Source organism: Phoenix dactylifera, chromosome 14, assembly GCF_051530095.1.
Source record: "Phoenix dactylifera cultivar Ajwa chromosome 14, Ajwa_hap1_PhDact_Kaust_v1.1, whole genome shotgun sequence".
Taxonomy (NCBI): Eukaryota; Viridiplantae; Streptophyta; class Magnoliopsida; order Arecales; family Arecaceae; genus Phoenix; species Phoenix dactylifera.
Genome location: NC_143203.1, coordinates 21,325,141 through 21,341,084, shown reverse-complemented (window position 1 = coordinate 21,341,084; position 15,944 = coordinate 21,325,141). Strand labels below are relative to the sequence as shown.

The window sequence follows — 15,944 nt, the reverse complement described above, 5'->3', positions numbered from 1 at the left end:
CGGCCTATTACTGTAGGCCAATCATTGAGACAAGCGCACAATGAATGAAATTCATAGTAATACACCATAGTTATCGGTGGCATATACCGGCATAGCCGTGTAAGGATGGAGGCCGGAGGAGGTGTAACTATCATGGGAACCAACCAAGAGGAGGAGGGATGCTAAGAAGATAGGATAGAGATGGAAAACCGAATTGCTTAGGATTAGCATATTTAGAATAGCTTGTGATATACATATCTAATGGAGATAAAATGATGGAAAAATGGATAGTAATTTATTTTAATTTTTGGTTAAAAAAATTTGGGTAATAGATCCAACGGTCATGTATCTGATTATAATTTGATCTTTTTAACTTCATCATTCCTTTTACGTCCTATCTCTTATGAGATCAGCGGTCGATAACAAAGATAAAACCCTTCTATGCCACGGGATAATTTTCTAATTGCACCAGTACATTAACAAACTCTATGCCATTTTTCGTTACATGCTAGTTACATTTTCTTCAAATTATTCTAGTTTAAATTATAACAAGGGCCTTGTCATTATAATTAAAAAAAAAAACTGGATCATCTAATTGGGAGAAGGTCAGCTATGGAAAATTCCTGTGCATGCACCTTCCATAGTTTCAACAAATATTATAAAATTAAAATATAAAGAAAGATAAAATATAATCTAATTTATTTTATTACACAGTCAATTTATTATGCGCATATGCTGATGATATTCCCTGGCTGGCCTCCTGGGTCGGTAAGGGGCCGCCAGGTCGTTCATGCCCCTAATTTCCCCACAAAGGCCATCTAGGGGTATTCCAGGAATAAAATGGGCAAATTCCGTGCGAAACTTTTCCCTCTCCTCCCTTTCTCTTTCGGTCACCTACCCACCTTCCCTTCTACTCGGGAAACCTCTGTCTCTCCCTCCCCTTCCATATCGAGATCTCCAAGCCCCCAGATTTTTAGGGCTCGGGCTTTATAAAATCCTAGAGTTGGGTTTACAGTCGCCCCTATCCCGGTGCCTCGTCCTATGTTTTTTTCTTCTCCCTATTGAGCTTGGTTGATTGAGGAGTATCGCTTGATCATTTTCGATCTTTTTCTCTTGGCGCCTCTGCTGGGAAAACCAGAGAAAGCCGCGGGTTTTCTGGGGTTTTCTCAGGGTTTTAGGCGCCGGAACGAGGAAAAGAGGAATCTTTTTGTGTTCCAAGGTTACTCTTGTTCTTATCGCCCGGAGAGAGCTCGATTGAATCGCCTTTTTAAAGTCTTCCATCGGGTTGTCCGCCTCTGGGAACCCTAAAGTTCGGTTCTGGATCTCTCCCTCATTCGAACCGATCGCTTGGAAACATGATCTCTTCTTTGACGCAACCCGCGGCGGCCTTCGGCGTCGCCGATCTCGTCCGGTCCAAATCGGCAGCTCCAAGACCTAAGCTTGATGTCCTTCCATCCATCTTGGCGGTCAAAACCCCTAATTTCTCCCTTTCCTCGCGGAAACCCCTGTACCTCGCATCTCCGGAGGGCTTTGGCTTCAGTTCCCGCGATGGATTCCTCTCCACCGCGAAGCCCCGCGGACTCGGGTTCAAGCGCGAGGCCTACGAGGCCGATAGTTCGGAGAACGTGGAGATTTCCCATCAGGAGACTCGCTCCGCCGCCGCCCAGAAGGTAAAGATCGGGATCTACTTCGCCACCTGGTGGGCTCTCAACGTGGTGTTCAACATCTATAACAAGAAGGTCCTCAATGCCTTCCCTTACCCTTGGCTCACATCCACCCTCTCCCTCGCCACCGGCTCCCTCATGATGTTGATCTCCTGGGCCACCAGGATCGCCGAGGCCCCCAAGACCGACTTCAACTTCTGGAAAGTCCTCTTCCCGGTAATAAAAATCGAATCTTTAGTTGGATTTTAGGGTTTGTATCGCCGCTCATTGGCGTTCTTAAAGATTGGTTTTCTTTGCACCAGGTGGCAGTGGCTCATACGATCGGGCATGTGGCGGCGACGGTGAGCATGTCGAAGGTGGCGGTGTCATTTACTCATATAATTAAGAGCGGGGAGCCAGCGTTCAGCGTGCTGGTGTCGAGGTTTCTGCTGGGAGAGACATTTCCGGTGCCGGTTTATCTGTCTCTTGTGCCAATTATAGGGGGTTGTGCTCTTGCCGCGGTCACGGAGCTCAATTTTAACATGATTGGTATGAAGAGGAATTGAAAGAATTTTGTTTAGAAAAGTTCATGCAGTTTGTGTTTATTTGTTTTAAATTGCTGTTTCAATGTTCTTACAGATCTTAAGATGCGACTTTAGATGTAAATAATACATGGTTTTGGCTTTATGGATCAAAGCTCGCAAACCAATTGAAAAATAAATTTTATGTATTTGATGCTAAAAGGAACCTAGATAACTTTGTAACTTTTTTTTTTTTGGTTTATTGAAGAATTGATTTGGACATTTCAACTCTGTCTTTTTTGTGTTCTCAACCTTTTATATCCGGTCAAAATTCTGAACAGGAAAAAAAAGAAGAAAAGTTGGAAAATTTGTTTAGTTGATGATTTTGTCTTTCAAATCAGTATAGATACACTCTCCATTTTCTTTTTATGACCCTTTCACTTTCAGAGCTCCTTTCTTGCCTTCCAAACCACTTTAGCTAAACTGGGTCCATTGTTACTTACCTTTCAAACCAATACTGTTGAATTGGTGGAGTTTAGGGGCAATTTGAGTACTTCAAAATTTGAGGGCTATTATGGGAACTTCTCAAAGTAACCATCTTTTTTGGTTTATTTCATGGTGGATGTTTGTTGTGATTTCAGGTTTTATGGGTGCGATGATATCCAACCTGGCATTTGTGTTCCGGAACATCTTCTCCAAGAGGGGGATGACGGGGAAGTCGGTTAGCGGGATGAACTACTATGCTTGCCTATCAATTCTGTCGCTCTTCATACTCACACCTTTTGCTGTTGCAATCGAAGGCCCCCAGATGTGGTCTGCTGGCTGGGAGACGGCACTTTCACAAATTGGTCCCCAGTTCATCTGGTAAGCACAACCCTGTTTCTTGGCCTTTCTTTGTCAAATCCTTCTTTGTTGTCAGGACAGTAATTTAGAGTGCCCGTTATCACCATTTACCTGTTGTACCTGTGCTATTGTTACCTGAAGTTGAAAGGACTTGTATTTTCCAAATTGTCTTCGTCGAGATGGGAAATGATTAAAATTAGTTAACTGTCATGCAGTCATAAAAATTCCCAGTGATCTATTGTAATTGGAAGATTTAATTTTGCGTGCTTGCAGTAAGTGTTTCATGTTATTCACTTGATGAGGCAGGTTTTTGTGATTCTTTGGTTTTCTAATTTAATTTCTAAGTCTTCCAATCTGTCTTTTACTAACCTGTCATGTATTTGTTAGTTAGAAGGTTCGTATCGAATTGACCAACTTTCAGTTGCTTTTCTTTCTTTGACTTTCTGATTCCATTGGCGAAATTTTGTTATCGTTGCACTTGACGTGTAGAATACGCTTCGTTGAAGCCAATTTTGAACTTACTTCCACTATATTAGGAAGTAAAATATTAGGTGTACATTTTCGTTATTATGTTTTGGTTAATGATGAAAATGAGGTGGCTTTGAAACCGCAAATGGCAGGTGGGTTGCAGCCCAGAGCATCTTCTACCACTTGTACAACCAGGTTTCCTACATGTCCTTGGACGAAATCTCTCCCTTGACATTTAGTATTGGTAACACCATGAAGCGGATTTCTGTCATTGTCTCTTCCATCATAATCTTCCACACACCTGTCCAACCCATCAATGCACTTGGAGCTGCCATCGCCATCCTTGGGACTTTCTTATACTCTCAGGTATTCTTTTATTTTTTGATATTTATTGAAAATAGGATATGGTAGCGTTATTTTTTTTTTGAGATGACAGGAAAGCCCTTGCTTGGACTACTAGTGAACCCTGAACAGAAATATTGTAAATATGTTTTGTATGGCATGAGCTGGACACTTGTGCATGGTGTTGAATAGTCCAAACTACAAAATGTGCATTTTGTCCATTTTTGTTTGATGATTGTCTGTATGCATCACTTTTCAAAAGAAAATTGAACTACGTCTGATTTCTCACAAACTATTATGGTATGAACCAAGATACAGATTGCTCAAATCTATGAAAATCTGAATGAGTTAAGCCTTAGTGTTTCATGCTTAATTTAGTGCTCGGATGGGAAGTAGTAATAAATACAATTGGTCCTCAAGTTAATATCATCCATGTCGTGTAGTTGTGTAGGTCCGTTTGATTGGCAAATGTTCTGGAAGCAGGTCTGTACAAAACAATCGAGTAAATGAGTTGGACTTTATCACTGTTTTGTTGTTTTCATGATTTCATTTTGAAGAAAGTCGCAACCAATGAATGCAGAAAATTAATTGATAAACCTTTTCTTGTGGAAAATTTGTTTTTCAGAATATTACTTTCTGTGACATCTATATTATAAAACAATCAACCAGAAAAGTGCATTTAAAGATTCATGAGTGCATTCTAAGAAACTTATTCCTAGAAATTGCAAAAGAAGAAAAAAACACTAGGATATTATACTCTTTGAGAAACATTTCTAGGGATCAGGAATTAGATGCAATAATATTTTATAATAGCCACTACATTCTGTCTCCCAGCACATGCCATTAATTTAGGCCCCATGTGACTGATCTTGTGACCAGCTGCAATCAGTCTTTGTGCAAAAATTATGAATGCGGTTGAACACTTCTTTTTCCTAATAATATTGTTACAAGTTTATGATATCGAAAACAAATCAACCTGTGGAGAATTATATCGATCATAATTGAGTGCTAGATTTTTTACAGATGAAGGGTGAAATATTTATGCTGCATGCAAGCATGGCTGGTTAGATACATCACCTCAGGAATTAACATGTTATATGATGACATTAGCGCATACAATTGGTTTCTAATCTATTCCTTTCTAGTAAGCTGTCCAGGATCTTGATTCCAGTATGGAGTATTTGAGAAAATTTTATTGCTTCTAACCCTTTCAGATAATAAAGACAATTGGCACATACAAGGCATTTTAGCCATTTAGCCCATGGATCACTGCTGATATAACAACAACAATCCAACTTTGCCCTGACTATTTGGAGTTGGCCCCAAGACCTCTACTGACTGCAAACCTTAAAATATTCTTCTGCAGAAGCCAAATGATGTGCTTAACCGAGCTTTCTGATGAAAGCCGCGCCCCGCGTCTTCTCCCTTCTCTTCCTTCCCTGCCCACTCCCCAGTCCCATATCTTGCAGGAAATCATGGTCATGATGCAAGTCAGACATTATACTTTGGTTAAAGAATTTAGGAGGAACCGATGATTTGTGAGCAACAGCTGTCGATGATGGCTTGTGATTCTCTGGGGCTAAAGAATTTAGCATGATTTCAATATATGCTAGGTTTTCACGGTTGATTGCAAGTTGGGCATTATACATACATTAAAAGAATTCAGGGAGAACCAATAATTTGTTGTGCAAGTATTAGTGGTAGCTTGTGATATCTCAGGCACAAAAGTATATTTTAGTATAATATCTCTACATTGTGGATTCATTAATTTTGTAAAAGGCTTCAGAATTATAATGCTTGCTATTAGATGTCGTAGACATGCGTGGTGCTAATGGTAGCCAGTGTGGTAACTAACAAATTTTGGTATTGTGATACAGGCAAAGCAGTAAGGTTCGAAGGAATTGGAGGATCCAGTAACAAGGTCGACTTCATGTACGCAACAGCTGCTGTGACTATATGGTGGTGGCTGACTCGATTTTGGGCAGGGTTCAGCATCAGCTTGTTGTAGATATAGTTTATATAGTTAATAATTACAGAATGAAGACCTGTGCTGTTTTTCCCCGAGAGTCATTGGTATGATCATCATACGCAAACTACTTTTTTTGCATTTGAGCCACAAACAAGTGTCGTTTGAAATAATGGCTCAAAGTTATTTGACAATGTTTGTTGTGAGGTAAAACTATATATCGAACAGCTCTGCGTGCACAACTGTCTTATTCTTCCTTCCATGTGGATACTGCTTTCTGTGCCCTAGCCTTTCTAAAGAGCAGGAAGTGCAAGGGGACCGAGTACTTCACTTCACCAAGGATGAGCTGTTTGCTCCTCAAATTTGGATCGAATCAGTTATTCGTTTCATGGTTAGTACATTGCAGCAGAGAGGAGAAACTTTTGATCACTTTTGAACTTGGTGCTGGGGCCTTCCTGTTCTTTATATTTTACTAGAAAATGGCACACAATGCATGCACAGAGAGTTGTTCAGAGTTGCATCTTGATATCAGAATTGTGGAAATACAGAACTGGAAGAGCTTGAAGCATCTGGGAGTGAAATGGAGAAGCATCAGTGAAACCAGAACTCCTCTCTCAGCTAAGAGCAAGTATGCGAAACAACTACTGGTTATCAAAAAACTTAGTAGTTGCCATATTCATATCTAAACTCTAGGTAAACAACTTGTAACCATTTGTTAAGGTTAGGGTAATTGCTGCCAAGAAAATGAGAAGGATCATGAGAATATCAGAGACTACCGAAACGGATGATGATGATACATGACTCATGATTTTTTTTTCCTGCTAGTTTTGATACCAAAATTGTTAAGTCTATCGGAAAACAACATCTGAGAAGCATGGTAAATTAGGATATGCTCTTTGAACTGCACTCCACACCTCTTCAGCTACTCCACACTAGAAGGAGAGAGAGGAAAAAAGGGTCCTGATCCTCCATCTGAAGGCAAACTTGGAAAGTTCTATTTGGATTTAAGTGTTGTCTTTTATGGTAGGCAAAATTGTGGTTTGGCATCGACCTGTACGGGTATATTAAAAAGCCCACACAAAGTGAGGCTCACAAACAATACACAGAACAATGATGTACAACCCATGACAAGGGTTTCAGAAAACTCTCTTTCTAATTTCAGTATAGGCATTACCAATTTCGTCCTAGTCCATAATTTCATAAAGTTTAGGATGTTCTTAAGTCAGAAAGATAGTGGTAGGAACTGAACTTAATTCCTATAAAAATTTCAAGCAAGAAAAATAATAAATAAATGAAATAGATAGAAAAAAATATTCACATATTTTTGGCAAAAATATTGTGGCAATTTTATTAAATGGATCACTTGTTTCTATTCGTACGGTTTACATATTTTTTGCTACTATTTGACCAACAAGAAAACGACCTAATTCTATTAGATTGATGAGAGCCCCTATTTTGGAAATCATGACAATTTGGTAGAGAAATCCCATAAACCTCTTGTAGAAATATAATATTCTAATTTCCATCATGGTTTCTAATTTGGTGAACTTTAATTGAACGTGATAGACCACCCCAATCAACTCCAATGGATGTCTACAAAGGAAAAATGCTATCTGATCAAGCATTCTCAAGTGGATAAATAGTATTCGGCAGTTCCAACCTCTCATATATGCCATCCCCTTAAGCACATAAATTTGTGCTCAAACTATCTTTTATATTGTTGAGCCATTGCATCACGTTGGCTCCTAGTCAGGTCAAAATTCTGATCTATACACAACCGATACTCGATCTATTTAAAGTTCCGCTTAGAAAAAATTGACCCATACCCTATTTATAGCTAAAACTACATGACTCAAACCTAGCCTAAATAGGGTAAAATTGGGTTGGGTCAAATTTTCATATTGAGTCAATTTTGCCATCACCAATCACTATGAGCAGCAAGGATCATATAAGATAGGTTAGGTTGGGTTATCATGGAGTGACACTTGCAAATTACATTATATTACAGTTCAAATCAGTCAAATTGGGTCATCGAGGTGTGGATATATATAGGCTGAGTGGTCTAAACCTAAATTTGTATTTGTTCATGTATGGATCAAGGTTTTGTATGTTGATGTCCTATCCTGACCTCCCAATCAATTGCTACCCCTATAGCATAGAGGGAAAATGGCACTTGCCCATGCTACCTGGTTAGCTCAAGGGTTCGAGCTTTGTGTCGTGTTGAGCTAGCAACATACAAGCACATTGAGGCTCAATTCTACCACGAGATTTGGTGGTCCATGTCATGAGATTTAGCATGAAAAGCAAATGGGACCTGCTGCCCGTGTTATTTAAATAGCATCTATCTTTAAGTTACAATGGAGGATTGGGGGCAGCAAGTGCACTTAATGTTGGAGCTCTACTTGCAGTAATCAGAAAATTTAGAGGACCTCAAGATACAAATAGGAACCAATCACTTGGCCAATCATTAGGCTGGTGGAACTAAAGATCAAGCACTTGTGCAATTTTTAAAATAAAATTATATTTTTTTAGAAAATAAATAGTTGATAGTATTATATGACAGGTGAAAAGGACGCTAAGCAAAAGCAAAAAGGGCCATATCAAGCTGATGACAGTTCCAAAATGTCCTTCCGCCAAAAAGTGGGAGGCCCTGCACATTGAGGTTCGCGGATGGAGCTTCAAAGCTTTATTAGGAGTGGGCTGTGACAGTGAAGTTCGTGAGAAAAACACCAAAATTTGGTCTATCAAGAGAGACAAAAATCCAGAGAATTGTAATTTAAATAAACACAGTATGGTGCTGCAGCTGACACCATAATTTGTTTCCCTTCTGCACAAAAATTAATGCACTTATGGCATGGATTAACAACTGAATTTTGATGTTTGGTTAGAGATGTAGTTAGATTTAGGCTAGCGAGAATACAATGACAAGTTTGTCTTTGATTCCACCAAATTCTTTAATTGACAGGGTATGTGCTAGTTTATGCGAAGATTAACAAGGCTATGTTCCTGAAATGATGAAACACATATCAATCAATAACTTTTAATCTGGACCGAGGGAGAAAGATTTCAATAGTTCATTGTTTGCCCATCATCCACTATTTAAATCCATCACCTGAACTGCTACCTTTATTTACAAAAAAAAAGGGAAAAGGAGGGGAGTAAAAAATGGCAGCTTTGGTGACACTTCTTTTTTCCAATAATAACAACAATGGACAACCACCAATGGATAGTGCACCTTTTGTCATCTCTTCATTGCCAGCAGTGTCCCCTTATTTTCTCATACTTCTGTCATTACCAAAAAAAAAGGCATAACATGCTTTGATGCCATGTAAAAATAAAACAATGCAAAGGTTTTAGTGATCATTCATTCCATTCAGAACAAGGTACACAACAAAACTGTTCAAGCAAATCTCCTGTTATCTCCATGAAGAATGGAAAGTTCTGATCATCTTTCAGAGATCAAGGTATTTTGCAGCAGTTTGGACATCCTTGTCTCCTCTGCCGCTGCAGTTCACCACCACCTTTGTGCCATTGGGTAGTGTTGGGCAGAGTTTTTCCAAATAGGCCAATGCGTGTGAAGTCTCTAGGGCTGGGATGATGCCCTCCAACTGAGATAGACGCTTAAAAGCTGTGCATAATGAATCAGTATGATGAGAGTCCACCAGGAAATTAAGACAAATAACGTATAACATGATTTTATGGTAATAATAATTCTTACTCCTTTGACAGTAAAGAGTTAGTTATATTCTCATCCCCCACGAAAAAGAGCGGTGGATAAGCATCCCACAAGCAGTAGAAACGGGAGAAAAGAAGTCAAGAAGAGGACACCCACACAAGCATGGATGCACATAGGCACGCACACAGAGACGGAGAAGACTTGTTTATCGATGTCTATAACAGATGAACATTTGAGTCTATCATATTTGATGGAAGAATTTTTTGGAAATTTTGAGATATTAAAGATTGTTGGGGAAAAGACAGAACTGATCATGAACTATATATGGATGCAGGCTTCACATTTTTTTTCTTGCAGTAGATGCTTAGCCATACATGGAAGGTGACACTAGCTAAGTTAGTTTTCAGTCACAAATGCACAAAGTTGAGAGATATAACAATTATTTCTAAATAGACAAATGCAGTTGACCATATTATATAGCTATGTATTCTTCTTCAATGATTGACATGAGCTTTATCCCCATAACATATTCTTCAAAGAGTGAGATGGGCTCTATCTGAGAACACCAAAATATTTCTTTCCTTCTGTCTTCCTTTGTCAAATACTAATGACTACAATAGGATAATTAAGGAATACCTTCACTATTGCACCTTTACTGGAACAATATTTGGGTTCTACAACTACATGTGCTATGAGCATCTGCTTCCTGCTGTGTAATTAAAACTTTCTGCCATGATTCTTTAGAAGTCAACAAAAAAAGGTTATTATACAAGATGTCAAAGATCTTGTTGTTGCTTAGCATTTAAAATATATTAAATTTTTAACAAAGATTCTGGCTTATTATTTCCAAATAAACTTATTTCATATCCTACCTAGTCTTCTAAGAGAAGACACGCATTCTTTTACAAGAAATCTTGTCTATTTTCTTTATTTCAATATACAATGTTAATCTTCATCCATCCGCTAAAACCCATGCATTCACAGAAACTTGAATATAAGCTTACAAACCTCATCTAAAACACTTTTTAGACAACCTCATCTAAAACATACAAACCTGCAAGCTCCTTGTTAGCAATGACTTATGTATCTTGTGATTGCAGAGTTATATTTGCAAAGCAAAATGGCGGTGACATAACCAGATGTTCAAAAACATTTATTCCTTGAAAGATCTACTAAAATTGAGAGATGTTAAGACGTAGTCCAGATGCACCATCAAAAAATATTCACAAAGCAACAAGTGAAACATTTAAATCCAGCAGAGAGGAAAATCGGCATATTCGCCTATCATAAGGTATATCATCCAGTATGAGAGCAACATGAGAATCACAAATAAATATCGACAAGATTCGTAACTTCTACTACCTTCCAAAGCCTCCTGATCAGTGATACTATAGTATTCAGCACGTCCAATGTCCTTCAAATAGCTGTGCTCTGGTCCAACACCGGGGTAGTCCAAGCTGACATATCAAACAGGAAATAATCAGAGTTAATCTAGAGATGGCAGATCAACATGTCACAGAAAACCATCTGAAAACCAATTATTAGAATCATGATACTAACCCAGCACTTATGGAATGAGGCTCGATTATTTGTCCATCATCATCTTGCAATAAATAACTCATGGCCCCATGAAGAACCCCAACCTCTCCTTTTGTTAAGGTTGCAGCATGCTTACCACTGTCTAACCCATAACCAGCTGCCTCTACACCAATTAACCTTACATCAGCATCATCAACAAACTCATGAAAGAGTCCCATTGCATTTGAACCCCCGCCAACACAGGCAACAAGAACATCTGGCTTTCCACCCCATTTTTCCATTGCCTGTTTTCTTGTCTCTTTGCCAATCACTGCATGAAATTCTCTAACGATCATTGGATATGGATGTGGCCCTGCAACAGAGCCCAAAATGTAATGCGTAGACTCAACGTTAGTAACCCAATCTCGAATTGCCTCAGATGTGGCATCCTTCAGTGTCGCAGTCCCAGAATGGACAGCTCTTACCTGCATAAGGGCAATAGTTAGCATAGTCATAAAATGCAGAGTGCAATACATAAAAAAGTAGTAACTAAACAGAAAAGTCAAACAACACTTCTTGTTTTAATAAGTTCCATGTCATGTCCTTCCCCAAAAAAGGCACATTTCTACATATTACGACAGAGTTGGCAACACAAGGATGAAACAGAATTATAGATCAGCAAGACTCAAGATGACTAAGAAGAAGAAACTTTTCTATCACATTCAAACACACATTGATCACCTACAGATCCAGAGATACTCATCTGCTTAATTGTATTGATCTGAGAGACTCAACGAGTGGTTCCTAGTAGGGCGTGAGTTTGTTACTTATGCCAAGTGTTAAATTGTCCCCTGTGTTAGTACAATCTTTGAAAAGACAAGTGTATAAAAGATAGATGTACAAAAAAAAAGTTCAACGGAAGGTTGATGTGGTAGTCCTAAAGCAATGAAACATAGTCCAACATGAAGCATCTACAAATTCAAATATACTGCTTTGGATATGGGGAAGATGAGGAAGGAAAGCCCTTATGGTTCATGCAGCAAAATGCATATGCATGGTGATGAAAGAAATATATCAATTACGGCTTGCTATGCATAACATACTAGAACATAGATAAGTCTTAACGAAAAACAGATTTCTCAAAGTAATCATTCACACAGTACAAGATGAATGTTCCTACAAACCTCGGCCCCAAGAAGCCTCATTCTGAAAACATTGAGTGCCTGCCTCTCCATATCTTGGGCACCCATGTAGATTACACATTGCAAACCGAATCTAGCGCATACAGTAGCAGTGGCAACTCCATGCTGACCAGCTCCAGTCTCAGCTATGATGCGTTTCTTTCCTAAACGCTTAGCAAGTAATGCTTGTGCAACAGCATTGTTAATCTTGTGGGCGCCAGTATGGTTAAGATCTTCCCTTTTCAAGTAAATGTGTGGACCCTCTCCATTAGAGCGTCTGTACCGATCTGTAAGCCTTTCCGCAAAGTACAGTGGACTCTCACGACCAACATAATCTTTAAGAATCCCATCCAATTCTTTCTAAAAGAGAAGAATTCAAAGAAAATATTCAGAAGAATGCATAAAATGAACAAAATAAAGATAGCAAAAAGGACAGGGAAGGGAGCATTTACATACAAGATGACTTCATGAATGAAAAATATGGAAAAGTATAAAAATTACATTAGACATCAATTTTGATAAATATTCATGCTAAAGAGAAGGGGATTTTCTCTCGTTGACACAAATCATTTTTCTTTATAAAAGTAAATTGCTTTCAGTGAAGATGTTCAAGTGCTAAACCAGTGGGATACACAGGAATCGGGCACATATAAATTTTAGCAAATCAGCCATTCATTGGCTAGAGATGAGAGTTTACAGAGAAAGAATGTATAGAAGTCAACCTACCATGGTATCACCAATGTATCTCCAAACAACCAACATACCAGAAAAGAACTAAGAAGGAGAAGGATACATGTATTTAACAATTGACTAATCAGAATTTAATTTTTCAAAATGCTCATAAAACTTTGGCCTTAATATAAATTCTTTTAACAGTCTAGGCTTCCTAATAGAGAGTTACCAGAAGCCTGACCTATATAGAAGCCCAACCAACTTCAACAGAATCATCCCAAACTGCCCGGTTCAAGACATACCGAACAGTACTGGCGGCGGACTAAGACGGTTCTAGCAACCTAAACAAAAAAAGGGGATGAAAGGGGAGAAGGAGAAGGAAAGAGAGGAGAAGAGAGAGACAGAGCGGGGGAGGAGGTAAGAAGGAGGGAGGGTCGCCGGAGAGGCCCTGAAGAGTCGGAGCAGGGGTCTGGAGGGCGGAGTCCCTGCTCCAGCCCTTTGGGGCCCCTCTGACACCCTCTGGAGGCTCCGTAGGCCTTCGACGACCCTCCCTCTTCCTCTCCCTTCCAAACCTCCTCTCTCTCTCTTTTTCTCTCTCCTATTTTTCCTCTCCCACTCTCTTACTCTCTCTACTATGTCGGAATAGGCCCGGCATGGAATGACATGGGGGCGTACCAAACCATGCTGCCGGCCGGTTGGCCGGTATTGGTACAATAGACCTTGAGCCCAACAGTTCTGGCATACTAATACATGTAAAAATCTTCATAAATAAGACAAATTACAGTTCATTATAGATCAACAGATTATTTGTATAATACACAAAGACTATTCCATAGTCATTATAAAGACATGTAGTAGCGCTATCACACTGGAAAGAGTTCAGAAAATCAGTGACCATCAAAACAATGCCTATGGATACATGCAAACCAATTAAAAAATCATCAAAGAAATGCAAATGATCCTAATAACATCTTACAGATCTATATTCAGATTAATACACATGAGCAGTCAATCATTAATCAAAAATATCCAAAAGTGTGATTTTTTTAATCACTATGCAACAATGGATGAGGCATGGAAAACAAATTATAACATAAATTTCATAAATGGAAGGAAATACTCAGTTTGGGATTTAATGAAACTATGCATTACAGAGGAAAACCTATTCACTAAAAGAATCTTTCGGAAGTGAAAGAAGCGACTGAATCCCACTGTGTTTCCAGAACCTGAGGATAGTCCATGCGGTCCTGTTTGATTCTTTGTATCACCAAACCTGGGGTTAAAGACTTGGAGGAAAGACCCGATCCACTTGTTTAAGAAGAATTCCCCTTGGGGACTTTTCTTTAAGGCTGTAAGTGTTGAGCTCATTTCTCTGCTTCCCTTCATCTCATCTCTAGGGCATTCTTCATCCGCACTGGCGTCACCTCCATGCATCCATCCGAGGCATGTTCAACAATTCCCTCCCACCCTCTCACCATGGACGCTGCCCAACCACCAGCACAACCTTCAACCACTAATCCTCCACCTCTTTATCACCCACCATGACAGCCACCTGACCACCGCCTCCCACCACTCGCACCTCCTCCTCTACTTTTCCCTTTCACTCTCCCGCTTCTGGTGCCATCCACCACCATCCAACCTTTGTCTTCTACTTCCCCTTATCCATCTCTTATCATAGCCAGGCCACCCAACAATCATCATCCAAGCTCCTCTTCCACATCCCCTTTACTATCTCCCACCAAATCTACCACCTTCTCTTTGGCCCTTCCCCCTTTTTTTTCTGAATACTTGAGATTTGATTAAGTCTCTATATCATAAGTTTACTCTCATTCGATATTTAAATCATATTACTCTATTTTAATTTAATTATTGTACAAATTTAACTTAATCTCCTTTCATTAGTTTTTACTTAATTCATTGCATTTCTCCATACAAAATGACTATTACGTGACCGATTTAAGTTCTTAGGTTTTTCTTCCTTCTTGCGTCCAGATATAGAACTGGATTTAAAACCTATGTGGCTTTTCATCCAAGGGATATCAGGTCTCTTCCCGTATGGGATGAAAACCCGAATGTTTTTTAATCTTATGCACCGTAAAGATCCCAACTACCAAACCAGCCCTAATGGGACGGAATGCTTTTTATTCCTCTAAAATTATCCGTCTCTTCATATATCTGGGTGGCATCAAATATAAACTAAGATCACCCCAAAAAACACAACCTACTTAGAAATGTTAAAGATGAACAAGCAAAAAGATCGAGCGAGTCAAAACCAAATCTTTAACCACTCAATCAAATATTCAATCATAAACTTTATGAAAACACAAAATTCAAAAAAAAAAAAAGAGAGAGATGACCTGAAATTCCGCGTCGTGAGAGAGGGACCGGAATGCGGACTCAAGCTCGGTGAGGGCGTACATTAGGGTTTCCGGGACGTACTTCCCCCCAAACCGCCCAAACCGGCCGAAGGAGTCGGGCCTCTGGGCCACCGTCAGCCGGCCGTTCTCCACCGCCTGCATGGCGGCAGGCTCCCGGCTTAGGGCACAGGACACTGGAGCCGGCGACGGCATTGCCGAGGTGCTCGGCCGGGTTTTCAGGCGCTTTAGGGGGATTCGGACGCCGACGAAGGAGGGAGAGGGCTTGGGGAGAGAAGAGGCGAGCGGACGACTAGGGGGTGCGGCCATGGGGTTTGGTGGGCTTCCGTCGCGGTCTCGATAAAAGGGAGCCCTTTGGATGCGCGTTTCTACTTTTCCTTTCTAAGATAACTGAAATCCATTGAATCCATTTGAAGTAAAAATCAGGGGGTATCATGTCGCCGTTCATAAAGTCCAAATACAACCACCCCGCCCACCAGGCCTTGGTTTTTTTTTTTTTTTTTCTTTTCATTTTGGACCAAGAAATAGTCAAAAGACAAACAAGCCGGCTTGTGCATAGGCACTTTATATTGATGTTTTTTCAGGTTAATTGTTCAAAATAATCTTCTTACTCTGATTTAATGACATAGAACGAGCCAATCCCCTTAGTCAATTTGACCAATTGTGCTGGATATTCTATTTTTTGGCAAAAAACAAAAAAGACATAGGACCACAAAATATACCCTATATATTGAAGGAAATGAGGTTGAAGCTAGCTAAT

At 39.6% G+C, this 15,944-nt stretch overlaps 2 protein-coding genes across 2 annotated transcripts; one reads left to right on the top strand and one right to left on the bottom strand.

Annotated features, from left to right (window-relative positions):
* The first annotated feature begins 719 nt into the window (after positions 1-719).
* Positions 720-6,004, top strand: LOC103703475 (glucose-6-phosphate/phosphate translocator 2, chloroplastic-like). Its single transcript, XM_008786329.5, has 5 exons — positions 720-1,859; positions 1,946-2,171; positions 2,785-3,007; positions 3,607-3,820; positions 5,674-6,004. Exons 1-5 carry the CDS (start codon positions 1,335-1,337, stop codon positions 5,683-5,685), a joined length of 1,200 nt encoding a protein of 399 aa, XP_008784551.2. The 5' UTR covers positions 720-1,334; the 3' UTR covers positions 5,686-6,004.
* Positions 6,005-9,097: 3,093 nt separating this feature from the next.
* On the bottom strand, positions 9,098-15,596 carry LOC103703474 (tryptophan synthase beta chain 1). Its single transcript, XM_008786328.6, has 5 exons — positions 15,167-15,596; positions 12,141-12,497; positions 10,999-11,441; positions 10,801-10,895; positions 9,098-9,390 (listed from the first exon to the last, which is right to left on the bottom strand). The coding sequence occupies exons 1-5, from the start codon at positions 15,491-15,493 to the stop codon at positions 9,215-9,217; spliced, it is 1,398 nt and encodes a 465-aa protein (XP_008784550.3). The 5' UTR covers positions 15,494-15,596; the 3' UTR covers positions 9,098-9,214.
* Between the last annotated feature and the right edge of the window lie 348 nt (positions 15,597-15,944).